This window comes from Meles meles, chromosome 17 (genome assembly GCF_922984935.1).
Source record: "Meles meles chromosome 17, mMelMel3.1 paternal haplotype, whole genome shotgun sequence".
NCBI classification, from domain to species: Eukaryota; Metazoa; Chordata; class Mammalia; order Carnivora; family Mustelidae; genus Meles; species Meles meles.
This window is the reverse complement of record NC_060082.1, coordinates 9988932-10012500: the sequence shown is the minus strand read 5'-3', so window position 1 is coordinate 10012500 and position 23569 is coordinate 9988932. Positions and strand designations below refer to the sequence as shown.

The window sequence follows — 23569 nt, the reverse complement described above, 5'->3', positions numbered from 1 at the left end:
CATCACCATGTCACCCCTTGTCTACCCGGCACGCATGCACATCTCCTTGAGCCACACTGAAGCTCTATATAAAGGCAGCAAGAAGGCCATACTTAACGTGATACTACTATCCTGTACACAACCCAAACCCCACTAGCCCCTTCCCCAGGGAGGAGGTGATGTTTGTGAGCCATGTTTGTGCTTCGCCTTGACATCCTGCAGCTCAAAGTACTAGAAGCCATCACGGGTCGTGCAGGGACTGGATGGGTGCACTCTGCCATCGACCCTAATCACAGGAGCTCGTGATACAACAGACACCCAAACGGGTCCCCTCTAGTCACCGTGGAGTAGCTGTCTACCTTCCCCAGGTGTACTCGGGATCAGCCACCTTGGCCAGCACGATAACTCCCTTCTTCGCCTGTCGATTCAGAGGCAGGAGGAGTCCAAAGTGGCCATTTGAACCTCCAGTTTGGTGTCATCATGGCTGTGGGCACGGAGTCTCTACAGCTTCCCTCAGACCCATTTTACACGTAGTACAACCTGCGTGACTCCACCGGGAGAGACTCTCAGAAGCCTGCACCTCGGGGAGCAACGGGGGGATGGGCATTAAGGAGGGCACTTGTAATGAGCACTGGGTGTTGTATGCAAATGATGAATCACTAAATCCTACCCCTGACGCTAACAATACACTCTTTGTTAACAAACTCAAATTTAAATAAAATCTAAAAAAAGAAAAAAGAAAAAAAAAAAGAAGAAGCCTGCACCTGGTTTCCTCCAGACTCCGTTCACTTGCGCACCTTTTCCCTTTGTTGACTTTGTTCTTGTCTTTGCCCAGTGCAATAAATCATAGCTGTGAAAGCATCGCTGTGAATACAACTATATGCTGAGTCCGTGAGTCTTCCTAGCAAATCACTGAACTTCGGGTGGCCTTGTCCACCCAACACAGACAGTAAGATGCCTTCAGACTATACATATAAAATAGCTCCAGCCAGTAACATGGCAATGAAAATTTGCTTAAGATTGGCAAGTACCAAAGTAAGTTCTAAACCCCCTAAGCTTGGATTAAGTTATGCCTGTTTCGCAATCAGTGATACTCACCAGGAACTCTAGCAGGAAAGGAATCAGGAGACCCTGCTCCGGCGCAACCCTCTTCTTCATCTTCTTCGAATTCCAAATTCTCCTCTTCACCAGGTGCTAAAATTCTTCTGCATGCAAAACAGCAGGCAAAAGAGTGAGCTACAAAACTAACTACCCTAGAGAGGCATTATAGCTCTATTATAGATAAAGATTACATCCCAGGTAAGATGTAGACACAAAATATGTTGACACAAAAATGTTGACCTATTGATATTAAAGATGCCAATACTGATTTAAAAAATGCAGAAATATCCGAAAAATAGTTATAAAGGAAGAGAATAAAATAAGAAGACAAATACTGGTGCTTCTTTATTTTACCTTAAGGGGACAGGCTGAACGTCAAATGGGAATTCCTTATTATATGTAAGAATATTCTTTAGGACTAGAATAAAAACAGAAAGACAGACACTTAAACTCTTCCATGAATCAAAATAAAACATTTTATTAGAAATGACTGATTTTTAGTCAACTTTACTATGCATATTAATACTTAAAAAAATTCCCACTCTCATCATCATTCAGAACCATGATGCATTTGTCCACGGAAGGTCTTAGCAAAATAAAAATATCCATAGTATATTCCAGGCACCAACACTTTGTCAGATCTCCAAGGAAAGTAAGTTCCAGAGTCTCAGAGCCCTCACAGAAAACAAACTCTAAAACAGTTCTATGTACAAGGTCCTAGGTGAGACATAGGGCAGCAGAAAAAGAGAAGATTTCCTTCCTGGAGTACCTCAATTACAAGACTGGTTCAAAGATAACCAGTTTTGGTCAGGACATTTTGGTCTATGTCCTGATTAGATTTCCCCTCAACTCCATTAAACTGGCAAAACTGAACAAAACTGGTTACGATTTCCATATGCCATTGACGACAGTTTATTACAGGCATACATACATCTACACACACACGTAGACAAATACACAAAGAGGGATTTACCCTCAGGAGAAGTCTTCAGATAACATGGAACCCATCACCTTCTGCATCACGGTGCGGTCCACGATTACATGCTGGTATGTAAACTTAAAGAGACATGTTCTATACCTCTGTCCGTGTTTAGAGAGCTACTGTGAATATGGATACCTTACAGAGTTACTAAAAGTATTAATTTATTTTATTTTTAAAAATTATTTATTTGACAAAGAGACAGTGAGAGAGGGAACACAAGCAGGCGGAAAGGGGAGAAAGGAGGGAGAGGGAGAAGCAGGCTTCCCGCTAGCAGGGAGCCCGACACAGGGCTCGACCCCAGGGCCCTGGAATCATGACCTGAGCCGAAGGCAGACTCTTAACGACTGAGCCACTCAGGTACCCCTAAAAGCATGTAATTTAGAGCTTCATATGTGGGGTTATGGGTCTTCAGCAATTACTTGCAGTTACATGAAGGTGGAGTAATGGCATTAACTGAGCAATCCGGAAAGTTCCAAAGATTTTGTCGTCAACTTACTTAGCCTCATTTTGGAGCGCTACAGTTTAGAGATAAAATAGCGGTGGCATATATGTTACCATCCCACAGCAGGAAATCCCAGAGCACGTGCAATTTCGTGGTTTGTCCCAAAAGGAGTCAGAGGGGCCCTCTTACTGGGTCCTTCAGTGAGAGAGAGGTCTGGGACTCGGGTCTAGCTTCTTGTTCATTCTTACTCCTTCTCTCCCTCCAGCTCTTATCCTCATCTTTCCTTTCTCGTTCTTCCGCTCAACAGATGCGCACCGAGTGCCCACACAGTTCCACTCACTGTTTTAGGTGCTAAAGATATGGCAGCGATCGAGACAGAGGGTTCTTGCTCTCATCTATGGAGCTTAAGACCGCAGTCAGGAAAAGCGGACAGTAAATAAAGCAACAGATCAGCAAGGTACTGTTAGACTGTGGTTGGCATCACAAAGGACAGGATCGGCGAGTGCGTAAGTGGAGCAGAGGGACTTTGGCTAAGGTGGGCAGGGCAGGCCTTTCAAAATAACTGTTGGAACACTAGTGAGCCATAATCTGGAATGAGAGGAACTGTCCCTAAGTAGCACTGGGGCAGGGCTTTCCAAGTAGTAAAAAAACAGGCTAGAGGGAGCACGCCTGAGTGGCTTAGTGGGTCTAGTGTCTGCCTTCAGCTCGGGTCACGACTCCAGGGTCCTGGGGTTGAGCCCCTCATCAGGCTCTCTGTTCAGCAGGAAGCCCGCTTCTTCCTCTCCATCTGCTGCTTTGCCTACGTGTGCTCTTTCTCAAATAAATAAAATTAAAAAAAAAAAAAACAAAAAACAGGCTAGAGGGGCAGGCCCCTGGCTGGCTCAGTCAGTGGAGCATGCGACTCTTGATCTCGGGGCTGTGAGTTTGAGTCCCATGTTAAGTGGAAGGATTACTTAAAAATAACATCTCTGGGGGCGCCTGGGTGGCTCAGTGGGTTAAGCCTCTGTCTTTGGCTGGGGTCATGATCCCAGGGTCCTGGGATCGAGCCATGCATTGGGTTCTCTGCTCAGCAGGGAGCCTGCTTCCCTTCCTCTCTCTGCCTGCCTTTCTGCCTACTTGTGATCTCCGTCTGTCAAATAAATAAATAAAATCTTAAAAAAAAAATCTTTGTAACAACAACAACAACAAAGACTGAGGCAGGTACGAGTTTGGCTTGTTCAACGAATAAAACAGACTATATAACTCAAGTTTGATAAGCAAGAGAGAAGTCCCGTAATCATGTCAGTTGTCATTATATCATTTATATAACTACTCTGAATCTGTTTCCCCGATTCTAAAACGGGAACACCACTTCCCCACTGTGGAAAGAAGTAAATTAATATATGTGAAATTGCATGGGAAATTTAAAGTCCCATATAAGTATAAGCTCACATTATTATATGGTAATTTATTCTCTCCGTAGTTTTCCCTATTCAGCTAATTAGAATCCTAGTATTTCAGGTCTAAGAAGTATTATTTTTAAAATTATAAAAACATCCTTTTTAAACCTGCGCATGATTGCTCAGTGTCAATAAACTATTAATTCAACTCAAATATCAATTAATCGCTTCCACAGTATTGTGCTAGATCCTAAGAGTAGGGGAGTGGGTGACAAAGAAGGCCTTGTGCATTCATATCAGAAATGAAAAGCACTGCAATGCTGTTTTAATAATAAAAGGGGGGAAAAATCAAACTTTACAACAAGTATAAACAAATGAATTTAAAAAGTCAAACACTCTCTCAGTTACTAAGAACACCTTATGTTTCTACTGTAATATGAGAATGGGACAGTATTTCTTTTCTTAGGTACCAATGCTATGATAGGAAAGGCTTGACCTGGAACAACAGCCTGTCATTAGTTTCTATTTACAATAATAGGGCATATCAGGTATTTAATTCATATCCTTTTGGAAGAAAATAACAGGTCCTTTCTCATTTTCTTTAATTATAGATTTCTATTCTCACCAACTGTGGAATAACAGAGATTCTAACGTGCTTTTACAATACGGTTCTACCTAAAACTTTATATAGCATTTTTCTTCCACCGATGCTAGTGCTGATATTTTAGGAAGATTTGGAGAAGAGAAGCAGTTTATAATTTCCCGGAAGGTATTATATGAGCACAGAGTCCATCACAGTTTGGGGACCAAGGGGCTCACCCCGTGGCTGACATCTGATGGTGCATCTCTGCGAGGAAAAACCCAGTACTCCCTGCCCACTCTCACAGAGCATGGCCTCCCGCCCTCCTGAAGGCCACACTCTAAAAATGACACACAGTCAACAACGTGTGTCACTTTTGGGGCTGATTTGTTTCATTTTTCTGGTGGACAAAATGAGCAAGTGCTTCCTATCTGAAAGGTTGTTTTTTTAATCATGGGAGAAGATTCCCTGAAGACATTCAACACCGTTCAACATAAAAATTTGCCAAGATCATACGATACGCAGAGCATTGAGTTGGGCTCTGTGGGGGAAATACAAAGGTTACTGACAGTCTGATTTAGGAGCAAAATGAATTTAAGTGAGCATCACACAGGGCACACTATGATAACGGACATAAAAAGTGCTCCTAAAAAGGCCAGGACGTAGAATTTAATTAGGGCTGGGAGAGCAGAGAAAGCTTTCAGAGAAAGGCGGGATTTCTCTGGGGCCCTTAAGGATCAGTCAATGGAAGGAACTTGACAGAGTGGTGGTGGGGGAGATGTTTCATTAAGAAGTTGTATATTACCAAGGATCAACATCAGAAAATGAAATAAATTGTACTTTCAAATTCTTAGTGGTAGTACTAGTTTCAGAAAGGATTATCACGAGACTTTTTTTTTAACCTTTAAGGAAAAGTACATTAACAGAATAAACCAAATCCCACATATGAATTTTCCTTTCCTTATAGTCTTAAAAGAGGCAGAAACTAGCTTGACTTAACCTGAAATATACTCAAATACTGATTTGTAGAAAATGTTCAATTCTGATGAAATAACTCGTAACAAGTGCCTAGGTTTGATAAATGCAAAATTACAGAGCATATCCTGAGATATAAGATACATATTTACATTCCTTTAAAAGGCAAGAGCAAATTAAAATCACCTAAAAAGATAACTAAGTACAAAGCAGGGACAGGTCCAAAGGAAAGGCACTATATAAATTCAAAATGTAACAAAATAAATCCCAATATTATCTTTCCCCTCCATTCCTATCCCTAATCTTAAAAAAACAAAAACAAGCAAGCAAACAAAAAAGCAAGAAATAGAAGACGAATGCAGATTTTAGTCCAATCTGCCACTCATACATGAGTCAGTAATCTCCTAAGAGTCTGAGCTGGAAATCCACGGTATTTAGGATTGATGTCAATATTGCACCTACAGGTAGTACAACAGAGGACAGAGGCAGGAACATGGGCTTTGGGGTCACTTAGAACCCTGGTTAAAACGCAGTTCTGGCATTTCCAAGCTGTAGGACCATGAAGTAGCAAACTGCAGCTGGTCGACTTATTTGAGTGTTTGGTTCCATTAATGGGAACGGTAACCAGTAATACCATGAAAGATCCTATAAGGCAATAGGAGAAATCCGTAACACTCTACAAAGTTTTATTTGGAAACACCAAACAACAACAACAAAAAACTAACAGAAAACAATGACTAAATAGAAAGCCAAAATTCTCGTTATTCTTATCATTCAAAAAAAATTGAACATTATAATCTTTAAAACCATTACACAACAGATATCCTCACTGCGGCTAATCTTTTTAAAAAGCCATCAATGTGCTTTTCTTAAAATAATCTTATATATAATGAGTCACAAAGACCATATGTGATAGGATTCCATTTATACAAAATGTCCAGAATAGGCAAAATCACAAGACAGAAAGTGGATTCAGGGGCGCCTGGGTGGCTCAGTGGGTTAAGCCGCTGCCTTCGGCTCAGGTCATGATCTCAGGGTCCTGGGATCGAGTCCCGCATCGGGCTCTCTGCTCAGCGGTGAGCCTGCTTCCCTCTCTCTCTCTCTGCCTGCCTCTCTGTCTGCTTGTGATCTCTCTCTGTCAAATAAATAAATAAAATCTTTAAAAAAAAAAAAAAAGAAAAAAAGAAAGTGGATTCAGGGTTTCCTAGGGCTGGGAATTGAGGAGGGGGGGAAGCAGGTGTGTGCTAAAAACAGGGCCAGGGTTTCTTCTGGGGTGATGAAAATGTGGTGGAACACGGTGATATTCAGTATTTGCGCCACTGCCCACTTGCAAAGAGAACATTCATATGAATGATAAGAAAACGTTCCTCTGACAGAACATTCATGTGAACCAGTAAGAAAATCTTATTTGGCACATCCTAACCACCAAAACATTTGAAGCAACTGTTTACTTCAAAAAAGCTTTCAAGAAGGGACAGGAAAATGGGGACAACAAGGAAATCTTTTGCAGAGCACCGCAAACAGCTGGACGGTAGTTTTCCCGGATACACAGTATAAACGGGCATCAGTACCTGTAACTTTATACTCTCCAGTGAACGCTACTGCAACTGTTTACCAAAGTAATTACAGTCTTTATTAGAGCGATTAAAACAAAGGCTAAAATATATGAATGAGGTAGAACCTGGAATCAATTTTTCATATTCTATAATGGTAAACAGAATAATAATTACTATAAATATTACAGGAATTATAACAGCACAAATATCACAGGACTAGGTAGGAACAGAAATGAATAAACATCTATGTTAAATAATCTTAGTATCTATAAAGGATAAGTAGTTTTCTAAAGGAGTACCACGAAAACGATAACACTTACTTGGTTCTAGCTTCTTCAGGTCCTCCAGTTTAAATTCTTCTTGAGACTGTGTGGACTGAATTTGAAATATGCATATTACATCTTTTTATTACAAAGATTTCATGATACCCCATGTCTTTTAAGTGGCAAGAACTAAATATTCAAAAAGTGCACAAAATGAAGGAATCCATTTCATGCTCTCAAAGTAGAAAATGGAAATTCCAGGGATGCCTGGGTGGCTCAGTTGGGTAAGCATTTGCCTTTAGTGCAGGTCATGATCCCAGGGTCCTGGGATTGAGCCCTGCATCGGGCTCCCTGCTCAGTAAGGGGCCTGCTTCTCCCTCTGCCTGCTGCTCCCCCTCTTGTGCTCTCTGACAAATAAATAAAATCTTCTTTAAAAAAAAAAAAAAAGAAAAAAAATGAAAAGTCCCAAACTGGTTTTTGTTTTTATATTTTAGAACATCTGAGCTAAAAATAACAAAAAGTTGAAGTTATATCTTTTCTGTCTACAGTTTATTAAATATGAACTAAATCTTTTAATAGGAGTTTAACCCATGAATTCCTATTGCTAGACATCTCTTCTGAGACAATACTTTGTGTCAAAGTATTGAGACATTTTAACATTAATGCTTAAGGTTTATTAGAATAGTTCACAATGTATTTTCCTCACATTAGAAAGCAGGAAAAAAAAACGTGTTTACCTGTAAAGCTGCACTTCGTAATTCCAAGCATGTTGCAATTTTGCCTATGGTTTTCTGTAGGAAAAAGAAAAAGCATAAATACTGAATATACTGCAACTATTAATTGTTAAAACCACGGAGTTAGTTTTTATTAGTAAGGGAGCTATAATTTTTTTTCAAGTTAAATTTTACTCCTGTGTAGCATCTTGCAGATTTGAGAAGAGAAACAGGAAGCAAAGGGCTAGGATAAGGGAGAGAAAGTGAGTCTACATTCTCTCCTGACCAAAATGTACCATGACCAATTTTAAATCAAGTTTGCTTTGATGACAGCTTTAGATTTATTTAAAGGGCAATGAAAAGGACTTCCAACATCTTCCCTCTCAAGCTTTGTCTTCTCTTCATCTCCATTAGGTCTGAAATTCATTAAAAGATTTAAAATTAAAAATATCCGAGGGGCACCTGGGTGGCTCAGTGGATTAAGCCGCTGCCTTCGGCTCAGGTCATGATCTCAGGGTCCTGGGATCGAGCCCCACATCGGGCTCTCTGCTCTGCAGGAAGCCTGCTTCCTCCTCTCTCTCTGCCTGCCTCTCTGCCTACTTGTGATCTCTCTCTCTCTGTCAAATAAATAAATAAAATCTTTAAAAAAAAAAAAATATCCGAAAGCTAGCGAAATGGTATCATTCAATTTTGATATAAGTCCAATCTTGGCTTGTCTACTTAAGTACGTAGGTAATACTCAGCAAAATCAATACTTGTGATGAATGGTGGCAAGCTTTATGGTCAGACCTGTCTTAGATGAGCTATAAGAGGAGTATAAATGATAGGGTATAGTCCTTGCTTTTAACAAGCTCAAGTTCTATTATGTGACATGGGACTCTACAAAATCACTGTCTCATAAAGAAGAGATACTTGACTCTTTTTTTTTTTTTTAAGATTTTATTTATTTATTTGACAGAGATCACAAGTAGGCAGAGGCAGGGAGAGAGAGGAGGAAGCAGGCCCCCACTGAGCAGAAAGCCCGATATGGGGCTCAATCCCAGGAGTCTGGGATCATGACCTGAGCTGAAGGCAGAGGCTTTAAACCTACTGAGGCACCCAGGTGCCCCGAAGAGATACTTGATTCTTATAAGCTTTAGCAAAGTGAACCATTACATATGTTCTGAAGAAACAGTGCAAGACTCTGTGTTAGAACTCAAGCCCCGGTGACTGGGAGGATTTATAAAACGGAAGAGTTTTCAAAACTGTCACGGTTCAGTTATCTGAAGTCCCAAAGTGAAAGTAGAGTGATATAGGTTTGAAAAGTGAAGTGACTAAGGGAGTGATAGCGTGTGTGTGTGTGTGTGTGTGTGTGTGAGAGAGAGAGAGAGCGAGAGAGAGAGAGCGCGCACGCACGCTGGGGACAGCAGGGGTCTTTCTGAAGGGGACCTTCCATGACTAGCTGAGGAATCTGTTATTACTTTAGCAAAAAATCACACAGAAGTTTTTGAACAGAAGAATGATGATCAGATTTGACCTTTAGGAAGACTATTAGGGCAACGATCTCCATAGGCTGGAGGAGAAAAGGGAAAAGACTACAGGCAAGAACGGTCAGGCTACTCCGGCTGTCCAGGTACCCATGAATCAGAACAAGAACATGAATGACTAGAGTGGAAATAAAGAGGAGGAGACCCACAGAAGAAACATCTGTAAGAGCAGGCAGCTGAATTAGGCCCATTGACATTTTTAAGTCCTTCCAGAAAAGGGCATTTCTTATGTTTTTATTAAGAATAAATCCAGACCATAAAAGTGAAGTATTTATGTACAATATTTGCAATGCCTTCACCACAGAAACATTCTTGGGAAAAAATGACATGTTTTTTTCTACATGTACTGATCACTTGCAAAAGTTTAGTAAATTGGATTTCCACTTGCTTTATCGGATAAACGAGGAGCACAGAGGTGTAACAGGTACTGTCCTGGCCCCTGGTACTCAGGCAAGTGGGCACTAAGCAATCATCTTATCCACAATCAACAGCTGGTATAGCCGACTCCGACCTTTCCTGAGCAATACAGGACCCTTGGCCAAGGAACAAGTGATACTCTCCAACTATCTCCACAATCTTTAAAGATTTTCTTTTAAGCCCAATATCAGCATTTAGAAAATGCCCAATTTTATTCTGAAATCTTACATTTAAAGATTACATTTAAATTCTGTAATTTCAAAAGGACTCAAGATATCTCATATTTATTTTCTCTCTCAAACAGCTAATGCACAGGAACCAGCAATAGTCTTTTCTACATCAAATCCAATATCTCACTGTTGTTTAAACATACTACTCAACTCTGACAAAACTAGGTGATTTAAATATGTATAAATAAAATTTATGTATAAAAACATAACTATACATATATTAATAGAGTACTGGCTAACAGCTATTGAGTACTCAAGTTCTCCTAAGTGATTTATAAGCATTAATTCATTAATCCTCATTATAACCCTGAGTTAGAGACTACCATTTTATTGATGTGAAAACTGAAGAGGTTAAGCAACTTGCCCTAGACGTCCATGTCTTCTAGACATATAATAGTCATATGCACAACAAAGCGATATACTTGTGTTAATACCATTTGGCCATGCTTTTAAAGTTCTTTTAAAAATGCTTTTTAGGGGGGCGCCTGGGTGGCTCAGCGGGTTAAAGCCTCTGCCTTCAGCTCAGGTCATGATCCCAGGGTCCTGGGATCGAGCCCCGCATCGGGCTCTCTGCTTGGCTGGGAGCCTGCTTCCTCCTCTCTCTCTCTCTGCCTGCCTCTCTGCCTACTTGTAATCTCTATCTGTCAAATAAATAAATCTTAAAAAAAAAAAAATGCTTTTTAGGAAAGATTCTGTATTAAGTGAGATGTATCAGTGAGTAGGTCTTTAGAAATATTAGTTAACTCCCTTTCTTCCATTTACTTTCTTTTTTTCTTTTTTTTTCCATTTACTTTTAAATCCATTTGATTTGAGGCTGTTAACATTTAAGGTAAAATGCAGTTGAACAATTACGATTCCGCTAATAACCTATTTTAAATTTAAACATTTCTGCAAGTTAGGCAGAACCAACAGCTTTACACAGAATCTACTGCACTATGGCAAAATACCAATAGGCATTATTCATAACTGCTTTAAGGGACCACACCCAACATCAGTATTGAAAAGGGAGCGAAGCACTATCATTTTCAGCTGCAGCAATGACTTTTAAAACATGTAGCATTCACTGATGTCAGAATCACGTGCTTGCTACTGTAACCCTGTCACCTTTCTTAGAAACAAACGGTCAGGAAGAACGATTAAGCAGCACAAGGTCACTTGTGTCCCCATATAAGTACTATTAACTAATGTACATTAAGACTAAGCACTGAAGGTAAATGAAGCTTAGTTTTAAAAGATTTCAATTATTAGCACCTCATTCAGATCAACTGCTCATGCCTAATATGGTACAGAAATGGAAAATGTCCTCGTTTTCAGGATATTGGCTATTTTGTCAAAGGTAGGGAAATTAGTAAAAAGAGCAGCTAAGCAGAAGATAGCATAAAAACAAAGAGCCAAGTTAATTTTGCTTAAACATATTCAATTTACATATGGAAAAAGAAGTCTAAAAACTACACATAAAGTAGTGCAGTCTCAGTCCAGACTTGACTTTTTTATTTAAACAGCCAGTCGTCTACCCTCCAGCCAGGGCGAGGCTGGGGTGGAAGGAAAAGGGGATCCTATAAAATAGGAAACAAGCCCTTAGTGCTGGAACTCTCATTACTACAAATTTGATTCAAAACAGGGAAAAACTTTCTAAGCATCATGAGACAGGATGTGCTATTCCGCCCAGAAACTTACAAGAGAAAATCTACGACACCGAAGTAGGGAATTTAATGGAATGAAAGCTTTTGGCAGCTATTCTTTGGCCACTGAACTCGGCTGTTATAATGACAAAACTATTGAGGGTTGAAATGGAAGCTAAGTCAACGAATCGTGACGGAGGATCAAACAAGAATCCTTAACTTTCTCATTTTCCGCCAGAAATCTTTGAGAATATAATGAATAGCAAATTCACGTGAAGATTTTTTTTAAATCACTAATTAATAAAGTTTAGAGAGATCAGTCATTCTGCTCTAGAGTTTAGATTTAAAATAAATACTAAGATACATGTATTATTTTCTCAAAAATTAATATTTCTTTGATCTTAAATAATTTATATGGATACATATCAATAATCTAAGACCCAACAAAGCATTTATTCATCAACTATTTTTTAAAGCTTATTGTGAGCCAGACAGTAAAAAGTCTCATAAAGAAATATTGGTTGTTTTTTAAAAAAGTTTTTTGTAGTCCCACAAACTATGAATGGTTAGCATAATTCTAAGATTTGTCACTGCTACAAAAACACTGAGAACATAAAAAATATAATTCAAAATAGAAAACATAAAGAACAATTTTGCTTAGAATAATATAACGTATATTCTGCATTTTCCCTGTTTTTGAGGAAAACGCAATTGAGTTTCTTCTTCTTTGGCCTTTGGCTGATGTGCCACGTCTGGCATTCAATTAATTTTGCAGACCTAACAGCTGGTTTTGAAATCTCCTATAACATGTTCTTCAGAACATCAGACCCAATGAAGTGTTCTATAAGGCGGGGGGAGCCTCCAAAAGCAAACAAATTTAAGAAACACTCCATTACCAACGTCTTTTAAAAAAAATTCAACATATACATTAGCAGATTAAAAGCCCTGACAAGTCACAGACTCTCTGTTCAAATAACATCTATTCATTTTTCAGAGGCAGTGTTCCCCCAAATCATATCTGGGAAATCTTTGTTTACTAATCATTCACTTGGAGCCTCTTTTTCCTTGTGTGACATTCAAAAATAAGGTCTATAGGTCAGTATGAGTTTTTTGGCCCATTGTGAATGTTTCACCTGCATTTTTAAAGAAAATTAAATTTGTAAATGCATATAACTTGCCTTATGTTCCTAATGTAGTACAGAATGATTTGGGGGTCCTTCTCCAAGCTCAAGGAATAGGCAGGCACAAGCTCTTTCTATAGTCACAAGTGGGAGCCACAAATGCCCCCTAGGCAGGTATTACAAATAACAAATACTTCCAAAATCAGGCCTCCAGGAAAGGAAGAGGTACAGAAAACTTCAAAGGATTAAGTCATTAGAAGATATAGTGAAGATCATGTAGGGTTATCTAATCCCTCATTTCATACGTAAGGAAATTAGGGCCAGGGGACAGAGCCCAGATTCAAGACCAAATCGTCTGTCTCCAGATCTCAGGCTTTTCTCCTTGGTCATGCTGCCTCCCAGGCCTTATGGGGTATAAGACCCGTGGGTCTGTGTAAACTGAAAACAAGGCAGCATCAGTGGCTGCTGAGGAAGTTATAAATTAAAGAATAAAGAGCATTATCGGACATCAGGTTGCTTCAGCCTTAGAGAGTTAAAGAAAATGAAGAAAAAGTTTATTTTTCCTTGTTAGTTTAATCATTGTATGACAAAGCTCATTTCTTGACAGCATTTAAACAATTTTGCTTTGTTTCAGTTGAACTCACCTACTATTTGAGGTCACATTGCTCAGAGGCCCTCAGGTGCTGGTGACAAAGCATGGAAGTACCACCAGGCAAACAGGTGATTCAAGTATGGGGGGGGGTGGTCATGAAACTTTTAAAAAATTCCCTAAGCTTTCATCTGTTTCCATATTCACAACATTTTTTCAGCTATTAATTTGCATACTCAGATATTTGAGATTGTTTCAAATTAATTTTGTGATGTCAGCTGATGACTTTCTAATCAATTCCTAGAGTTCACATATTTTATAGAGGAGATAAAGCATATAGTCTTTGTTCCTTTCCTCCAGCAAACCAATCATTTCCTCTGTAACAATTAAACCTAAATTTCCTAAATCGACTGCATACATTAACAACTGTAAAGGAAAAAAGAAAAATGCACCTGTAAATTGGAATAACGTGTTTTCTAAATACCAAAAAAAAGTATAGATGATGTAGATACTAAGTATCTTTAAGATGCAAATATACTGACTTGTGTAAGAAATATCCTACCCCTAATCTTTGGTGTTTTTATCTGTTCAAACCCCTATACATAAGAGTCAAATGAATATAGGCAAAAGGACTAAAATAAATTTTAGACTTTCTTAAAATGCATGCAGAAAACCACTCCCACCCCTTGTACAGAAAAAGGATTAATAAAAACAAATTAAGTCACTACAGTTTTCAGTGTCTTTTCTTAAGAGATGGAAAAACTGACAACAGTAATTTTTTTCATTATCTACAAGATTAAAATTTGACTTAACACTAGATACTCTGAGCCAGGAAAAAATGGGACTTGCTTCTACCTGTTTCTTCTCACTCTTTGAAAGCAAAGCTTCTTAAAGTATCCCACTTTTTATAATCTCTAAAAGTCCAGGGCAGCGACTCAACATGTTAAAATTTTAATTCAAGGGCACCACTGAGACATTTTGCAACTTTACGCATTTATTTTGCTGATGGATTCTTATGCCAAATTCTTGACTTGAACAATTTTTTAAAATTATTATTTTATTATTAATTTTTTTCCAGTGATGGCTTTTGGGTTTTTGTTTTTTTTTTAATCTTCGTGTTTGTTTTGAGAGGAGGAAGAAGGGGTTAAGAAAATTAAGAAAATAAGAGTTAAAAAAAGTACTGAAGTTGGACAGAATTACTCACAGTCCAACTTCAGCCTCTGGAATCTACCCCTCTCCCAAAGAGTGTAGACAGCCTCCACTGAAGTTAAGTCTAAACGGCTGAGTCGAGAAATTCATCAAGTGAGAAAGTCACTAACTGGTAAATCATGTGTTACCTCAGCGATCACTCTGTGTTCCCCAAAGCATAATAGTGTCATTTTTGTACTGAAGTATAAGTTTCTGTTGTTTTTGCTTCATGGCTTGAAAGACAGAATCTTTTTCATTTGGAATCTGATAATATGGAGAGATTATTTTATAGTACCTTCTGTTCTTCTGTGAATTCGGAATTATTGTGTTGAGCTTGGGCCTCTTTTTGTAGATGTCTTGCTAATCTGTAAGAAGAAAACAATACATTCTTCAGAACTGAAGGAAAGCAAACTATCTCAAGTGCAATAATGAAATAATTTAAATCTTTTAAAAGAGACAATGATGTACAATAATATGTTGCTGAGCTTTCAAAGTCTAAATCTACATTATGTTTAGAATCAAACTCTATACAACAAAAATGAGAATAAGATATAGTACTTTGGGGGCGCCTGGGCGGCTCAGCCCCGCATCAAGCTCCCTGCTTGGTGGGAAGCCTATTTCTCCGTCTCACACTCCCCCTGCTTGTGTTCCCTCTCTCCCTGCCTCTTTCTCTTTGTCAAATAAATAAATAAGATCTTTTTAAAAAAAAAAAGATATAATACTTTTTATACCATTGCACAGGGACAAATTTCAGCTCTAGGCAGTAAAAACAGAATCTTAGAGCTGGAAAGAATCTCAAGTGGCAACTAATCCAACTTTCTTTAGCATGCATGAATTTCTTCTTTAAAAAGCCAATAAGCAGTGTTCCAGATTTTGCTTAGACACTTCCAGTCAGCACCAGTCATAGTACCAGCCAGAGACACTTTATCAGTCTATCATTAATGTGCTGATAAGAGTAGTCCAAATCACAGCCATGACAAAATGATAAGTCTATTAAATTATGCTTTTCAAAATATTTTTCATGAAAAATAAAGAAAATCTTCCACCAATCAGACATGAAAATCATTGTTTGTCCAATTATCATTCTTAAAAATAGCAGCTAGGCCTTGGATGAATTTTCAAGGATGGATCTGTGTTACTAGTCCAAACTCAACAGTAAGGATCCGAAGCGCGCTCTCTCTCTCTCTCTCTCTCTCTCTTTTTAAAAGATTTTATTTATTTATTTTGACAGAGAGAGAGAGAGAGAGAGAGAGAAAGCGAGAGCATGCATGTATAAGCAAGGGGAGGGGCAGAGGGAGAAGCAGGTTCCCCAATAGGCAAGGAGCCCAATGCTGGGACTCTATCCCAGGACCCTGGTTTCATGACCTGAGCTGAAGGCAGACACTTAACTGACTGACCCATGCAGGTGTCCCCAAAGCTCTTCCTGAGACAATAAAAACTAAAAGACTGACTCTTACAATGAAACAATAAAAGAACAAATAACTTAATTTAAAAATGGAAAAAGAATTTGAACTTTAAAAAAAAAAGATTCATTTATTTATTTTAGAGTGAATGAGAGAGACTGAGCAAGCGCGAGCTGGGGAGGGGCACAGAGAGAGAGAAGGGGAGAAGAAGACTCCCCTCTGAGTGTAGAGCCTGACTCAGTGCTCCATCTCACATGACCCTGAGATCATGCCCTGAGCCAAACCAAGAGTCAGACACTTAACCGACTGAACTACACAGTGCCCCTTGAACATTTTCCCGAAGAAGATATAAAAATGGTCAATAAGCACATGCATATCTATCATTAGTCATTAGGGAAATACAAATCAAAACTACAATGAGATACCACCTCATACCCACTAGGATGGGTACAATTTCTAAAAAGAGAAAAAAAAAATAATGGTGTTGGCAAGGAGATGGAAAATTTGGAACCTTCATACAGTGCTGGTAGGAATGTAAAATGATGCAGTCGCTGTGGAAAAGAGTTTGGCAGTTCCTCAAAAGTTAAACATAGAGTTACCATACATATAACCCAGCAATTTCAGAATTCTAGGTATAGTCCAAGAATTGAAAACATGCTCACATAAAAAAACCTGTACCCGAGTGCTCACAGCAGCAGCACTATGCATAATAGCCCGAACTGGAAACACCCGTAATGTCTATCAACTTGCAGAATGAATCAACAAAATGTAGTGCATCCACTCAACAAAATACGATTTGGCGGCAAGAGGAATGAAGATTGAAACATGCTACAACACGGATGAACCTCAAAAACATGCTAAATGAAAGAAGCCAGATGGGAAAAAAAAAAAATCACATATGATTCCATTTACGCAAAATGTCCAGAATGGATAAGTCCACAGAGACAGCAGGTTTGCGGTTGCCAGGGGCTGGGGTAAGGAAGGAATTGAGAGCGCCTGAGAGCAGGTGTGGGGTTTGAGGGTGATGGAAAGGTTCTGAAATGAGACGGCGGTGATGGCTGCATAACCATGCAGAGCCACAGATGGCTCTGGGAATATACTAGAGCCGCCAAATGGTACAACTTTACAATGAGAGATCTTATGTGATATTTATCTCAATTTTTAGAAATCTGCGGGGAGAAAAGACCCCAAAGAATCGAGAGATTCTTTGGTGAAACATTTTGTAACTGGCAAAAGAAGTTAAAATCGTTAATTCTCAAGCACACTATAGCATTCTGGGTGGGGAATAAAACCAAAAATGCAAAGGATAGCAAGTATTAGATTTCCTACCAAGCCCACTGCAAGACAGTTCACTGAGTTTCCAAAAAAAAGTCTTAGATGAGAGTTCTATTCTATGCAATCATGTCTTCAAAGATCAGGTATAAAGTTCATTATATTTGATGGCACCCATCCAATCTAACTCCTATCAAAAATTATTGACATTTGCCAGGAATCACTCCACTATGTTACTTAAACTGTTTCTATCCATTTATTTATTGTACCTCAAAGGTAGAACCCCCATAATATTATCCTATGATGTCATTTAGAGGCCCACTCTTCGTGGATTTTATGAAGAAAACACAAAAACAGATACAGCCATTATCCTTGTCTTTGCTCTGCACTTGGCTTCTAACTCTTGCTGGCCTACCACTTATTTGAAGTTCTCTTTTAGGAATTATAGTCTCTATTTGATGATGTCAACTACACATCCCCAATATCAGGGAAGCTATAATGTGGCACCATTTCTTTACTGGAATAGTTCTACACATAGTATGCTAATAGTGACTGTTAACTTAAGCAGGGTCACTGTCCGCAGAAAGCGGGTAGTTCTAAACTGCTCAAATGCTAATAGTCAGCAGGCAAGGGTGTTAAATTCAAACAGAATCCTGCTTTTAAAAATTAGGCAACAGACTGGGAGGAAATATTTGCAAATCATATATCTGGTAAGGAACCTGTATCCAGAATATATAAGGAACGCTTATAAACTCAAGAGGTAAAAGAGAAACAACTCAATTAAAAAACAGGCAAAAGATTTGAATAAACACTTCCCGAACCAGATTTACAGAGGGAAAATAATCCTAAGAAAGGACGCTGGGCATCATCAGTCATAAGAGAAAGGTAAATTAAAACTACAGTGAAGTACATCATACACCTACTAGAACGGCTAGAAAAGACAGACAGTGACAAATGGCATCAAGATGGAGAACAGTAACTCTGATACGCTGCTGATAGAAAGGTAAAACTGTATGGTCAGTCTGGACAATATGGCAGTTTCCTTCAAAAAGTACACATAAATTTACATTAACCAGAAATTCCACTCTTTGGTACCTACCCAAAAAGAATGAAAATATTTGTGCTCACAAAGACATGTGAATGTTCACAACAGTATTACTGATAATCGTAAAAAAGGAGAAACAACTTCAAAGTCCCTTAGCTAGGGAAAGGACACACAGATGTGGTATATCCATACAACGTAACGCTATGCAGCGGTAAAAAGGAACAAAGTACTGATATACGTTCAACATGGATGAACCTCAAACACATTAGCCTGGGCGCCTGGTTGGCTCAGTGGGTTAAGCCGCTGCCTTCGGCTCGGGTCATGATCTCAGGGTCCTGGGATCGAGTCCCGCATCGGGCTCTCTGCTCGGCAGCGAGCCTGCTTCGCTCTCTCTCTCTGCCTGCTTCTCTGTCTACCTGTGATCTCTGTCAAATAAATAAATAAAATCTTAAAAAAAAAAAAAAGCCACATACCAAAGACCACAATTTACATAATTCAACTTACATGAAATGTCCAGAAGAGACAAGATCTTAAGAGACAGAATATAGATTAGCGGTTGCCTGGGACTGGAGCAGGAATATGGAGCGATTGCAAATGGGCACAAAGGAGCTTTTGTGGGGTGGTGGAAATGTCATAAAATCTGATTATGGTGATGGTTGTACAACTTGGTAAAGCTACTAAAAATAACTGGACTGTACATGTTAAAATGAGTAATTCCACGGTATATAAGTTATACTATTTTTAAAAACTTTTTTAAAGACCTGTGTAAAAAAATTTTCTAAATCCATAAATGACTGCACCATTTTAAGACAAAGTGAGACACGATTTTGGCCACAGAGGGAAAACGCGCATGCTCTGGATATTAGATGAGCAGCTCAAAGAGTTGACATTCTACTGGGAGAGGCGAGAAACCGCTCAAATATTCTCTAGAGAAGAGTCTCCTCTCACAAGGATGCCTCCAGGTCAAACAGCACTACTCTCAAGAGGGAGCTGAAAATATACTTGGAAGGCATAAACAAGTGACTGAAGGAAACCCCACAACAATCCACAACAGAAATTAGTGCTTCTCAAACTACCTGTAGTGAAGGACTAGTTTCTTTCCCCAATCTGTTCCAAGCGAATACTTCTCTAAAATATAAAAACTCTTAAGAAGATGTCCAATTGCTATTAAGTTTCTAAATCTTCAATCTCAATTCCTTTACCTCACTGCAGACCAGCACCCCTCTGTAGACCCACTCTGAGTAGTACTGTTGAAGGCATTGATAAAGATGTTAAATCAAGGATTATTCAGTCTTCAAACTCATTCATTTAACAAGTATTGATTGAGCATCCGTGTGCCAGATTAATACCTCAGCACTGATCCTGGAAAACACCTGATTTGGAGCAACACAGTCCATGCCATTCTTTTTTTTTTTTTTAATTTTATTTATTTATTTAACAGACAGATATCACAAGTAGGCAGAGAGTCAGGTAGAGAGAGGGAGGAGGAAGCAGGCTCCCTGCCAAGCAGAGAGCCCGATGTGGGGCTTGATCCCAGGACTCTGGGATCACGACCTGAGCTGAAGGCAGAGGCTTTAAACCTCTGAGCCACCCAGGCACCCCAGTCCATGCCATTCTAATGGAAGTTTGGGGTCATGTATCCCCAGGCCGTTGAAAGAGCTGGCCTGCTTTATGGAATTGTTTTTAATTGACCAGGTGTATCTTGGCTAGCGATTCTAGTTCTGACATATTTGTTTAAACCTTCCAACAGCACTTTAATATCAACTCGATGCTCCCACCGCATACTTCTGAATCCATATTCATTCAAGAGAATACAACATATAGTATCTAAGTAAACAATTATTTAATAACTGCTTAGCTTCACTAGGACAGGAAGTATATAGTAAGAACAAGACAACACCTCCAACTCCGCCCTCTCAGAGTTTACATTCTTCTTGAATGTAAACTCTGGGAATGGGAGACAATGGGAAGAGAGACAATAAACCAAATGAATATGTAAAATATATTGTATTTTAGATGGTGACAAATTCTATGAAAAAAATTAAGCAGGATTGGGGGGGGCATGGTTAGGATGTGGAAGACTGAAGTAGAGGGAGTTGGGGTGGATAACAGGTTTCACTACTTTAAATAAGGCAGCCAGAGAGGACCTAAGAGAATATCTGAACAAAGACCTGAAGGTGGTGACCGAGGACCTAAGCAGATAATGAGAGAATGTTCCAGAAAAAGTACAAAAGCCCTAAGGCAGAAGCATGCTCCGGGAAACAGCAAGCAGTGTGGTAGCCCATACTCTTTTTCTACTTCCGCAATAGCGAAACCCATTTACTTTAAAATCCTCCATTAGACTCTCAGGGCTTTGAAGGTGGGAATCAAATCTTACACATCTTTACATCTCCTGCTCTTGTCACTGAAAGAAAAGATTGTTTAAGCTATAGTATTCCAACATCATGACGGTACAAACATGTTTCTTTCCTCCCCAACATCTCCACTCCCATAAATTCCCTCTGTGTTGCAAGACCATAAAGTCCCTGCTGCCCAACCAGAAACGCCAATTATCCTAGACTCTTCCTCCTTCATTCTCAACATCCAGTTATTAAATACTGTCCATTCTTTTTTACAGCATTTAGCGGCCCCCAAATGGTCCCCTTTTCTGCAACATTTCCTCCCAGATAACTGAAATAAAAGACAATTTGTCTTCATTTTTTTAACATATTAATTTTAAATTCAACCTTATTTGATATGTAGCCTATGTATTTACAAAATTTTAGCCAATCGTTACTCCTCCACACTGGCAGTTCTTATAATTTGAGAACTTCTCTGAAACATGAAGTTCAAAGGTTAGTACTGTGGCCCAACAATGGATTTGTATGTGGCTATTACTCTTATTGAGATGTTTCTAGAAATTCCAGCTGAACAGCTTGCATACTCAATTTTCCTTTGTAATTTCAATTGGACATGGTATTCTTCACTTTCCATTGTGAAGTCCGCTGCTGAGTGCCAACAGCTGCTAAGTCCCACTGCATGACAAGTGAAGGCAGCTTTACATTTCAGGGGATGCAATTCTAGTGAAGCCGCAGAATGAGTATACACAGGTGCTCACTAGTTACGATAAGGATAAGATATGTTCCCTGGTAACGAAGGAAACCTCATTTGTCCAACTCACATACACCAGGCATGTTAAATAAAGTGCGATAAGCACGATGTAGTACAGCAGTCAGGATTTGGGAGTTAGAAAAAAAAAAATCACAGATTTCAGCGGTAGCTTTATGACCCCCTGTTAATTTGTTTAACCTGAGCTTCAGCTTCCTCATTTTGTAAAATGAGAATAATGTTCTCACTAAGTAGTTGCAGGAGTGCGTGAAATCAAGCGAAGATGCGAGACAGAGCTAGTACTTGTTATGCTTGGCAACAGGGCCCAGAGCACGGTTGTTTCCAGGGCTCTTTGAAACTACAAGTCAGTACCTTGGGGGTCTAAAACATCTGCACCTTTGAATTATCTTAATGGTCAGATAAAAACAAGAAACTATTGTACGGAAAGGAAATAGAATTTAAAGTTTCCAACACTCAACGACGCGGGGGGGGGGGGGGGAGTGGATTTTACTCACAGGGTTTCGTACTCAGTAACACCTCAAACAATAACTTGCTTTTAACCAAGAAGTAATTCATGGCAGCAGTTTGCAAACAATAGCATTTTAGCAGACAGTTCTTATTTTTCAGTAAAAGGTGCAAGAAATTAAGCAAGGTTTTAATTATTTTTTTAAAGATTTTATTTATTTGACAGATCACAAGTAGGCAGAGAGGCAGGCGGCGGGGGGGGGGGGGCAGGTCCCCTGCTGAGCAGAGAGCCGGATGTGGGGCTCGATCCCAGGACCCCGAGATCATGACCGAGCAGAAGGCAGAGGCTTAACCCACTAAGCCACCCCGGTGCCCCAGCAAGGTTTTATAGGCATAAATCTTGTCTTTTAATTTAAAAAGCACCCCTTAAGTTTTTTGGGGGGGTGCCAGAAAGGCTATAAGAAATTGGACTTCGGGTCAAAGATCAAAGAAACGGGTACTCACAAAGTACCCTGCGGCTATACATTAGACCCAGGACAAGGAGGAGGGACCCAGAGAGAGAGTGGTGGCTCCCGTGCGTGGTCCACTAATTCAGTCCGCTCTCTTCTGTTCACATCCTGCGCGGACTCCACCCAAAGCAACCGAGCGAGGGGGTGGGTGGGACTCCCACAGCCAAGCAAATAACAGTCCCAGAAACCGAAACGGAATCGAGGTGAATCGGGGAAACACGGCTCATCCGAAGGAGGGGTGGCGAAGGGGCGCCAGAGGGGACCCTTCCCTTGGCGGGTGAGGTGCCCCTGTCCCCGCTGCTTCCTGGGGGCGCCCCCTCCTCTCAAGCGCCACCAGTTCCCTCCTGTCCTACACAGGGGAGGAGGAAGGCACCGCAGAGAGCAAGGCCACTCATCCCTGGAACGTGGGCGGGGAACACACAAGTATCCCTCAGAGATTCTAGAAGAGAAACGGAGCGGCAGCAACCTGAGAGGCGAGGGAAAGGAGGAAAGGAATCCGACTGCAGAGCGGGGGTCGGGAACTACAGAGGCAGCCTGCTAGGGCGGGCGCCCCAGGAGAGGGGGGCTACCTGTTGAATGGAACTGACCCCGTGGCGGCGGAGGGGGAGAGGGGCGCGAAAGCCCAGCGAGCGGGCTGCAGTCTCCAGCGCAGCCCGTCCGGGGCCAGCGCGATCCCAGCCCCACTGCCTTCGGGGCCCCACCCTGGGATACGATAAGAGACACCGACAGAAGAAAGGGGAGGCGGCCGACCGGAGCCCGGCTGGCCCGCTCCCGCGGTTAGTCACTCACATCTGATACTCGTCTATCGCCTCCACCAGCTGGCCCCAGGAGTCGAAGTCGGCGCCTCTCCTAAAACTGGCGCCCCAGCGCTGCAGCAGACTCCGGGTCACCTCCGACATGGCCGGTGCCCACCCCGTCCCCTCCCGCCCCTACCCCAGCGAGGCCGGGCTCTAGCGCGCCATCCTCCCCGGGCCTGGCCCCGACATTAACAGGGCCAGGAGGAACCGCTACGGCCACCACCGCCACCCGCCGAGGAGCCGCCCAAGCCCATTTGCCGCCACAGCCAAACTTTGCGGCTCTGAAGCGGCCGCCCTGCCGAGGCTCCGCCCCTGAGGCCCCGCCCCG

General features: G+C 40.6%; 1 protein-coding gene across 1 annotated transcript in view; it reads right to left on the bottom strand.

The window, feature by feature from the left end:
• AIDA (axin interactor, dorsalization associated) overlaps positions 1-23494 on the bottom strand; it is a 35270-nt gene extending 11776 nt beyond the window's left edge. The window contains exons 1-6 of the mRNA XM_045982724.1: positions 23234-23494; positions 14959-15028; positions 7995-8048; positions 7315-7369; positions 1435-1498; positions 1078-1184 (exon numbers count right to left, since the gene is read on the bottom strand). Of these exons, the coding sequence (XP_045838680.1) occupies positions 1078-1184; positions 1435-1498; positions 7315-7369; positions 7995-8048; positions 14959-15028; positions 23234-23343 (460 nt within the window). The 5' untranslated portion in view covers positions 23344-23494. The remainder of the gene's footprint in view (positions 1-1077; positions 1185-1434; positions 1499-7314; positions 7370-7994; positions 8049-14958; positions 15029-23233) is intronic.
• Positions 23495-23569: the final 75 nt, after the last annotated feature.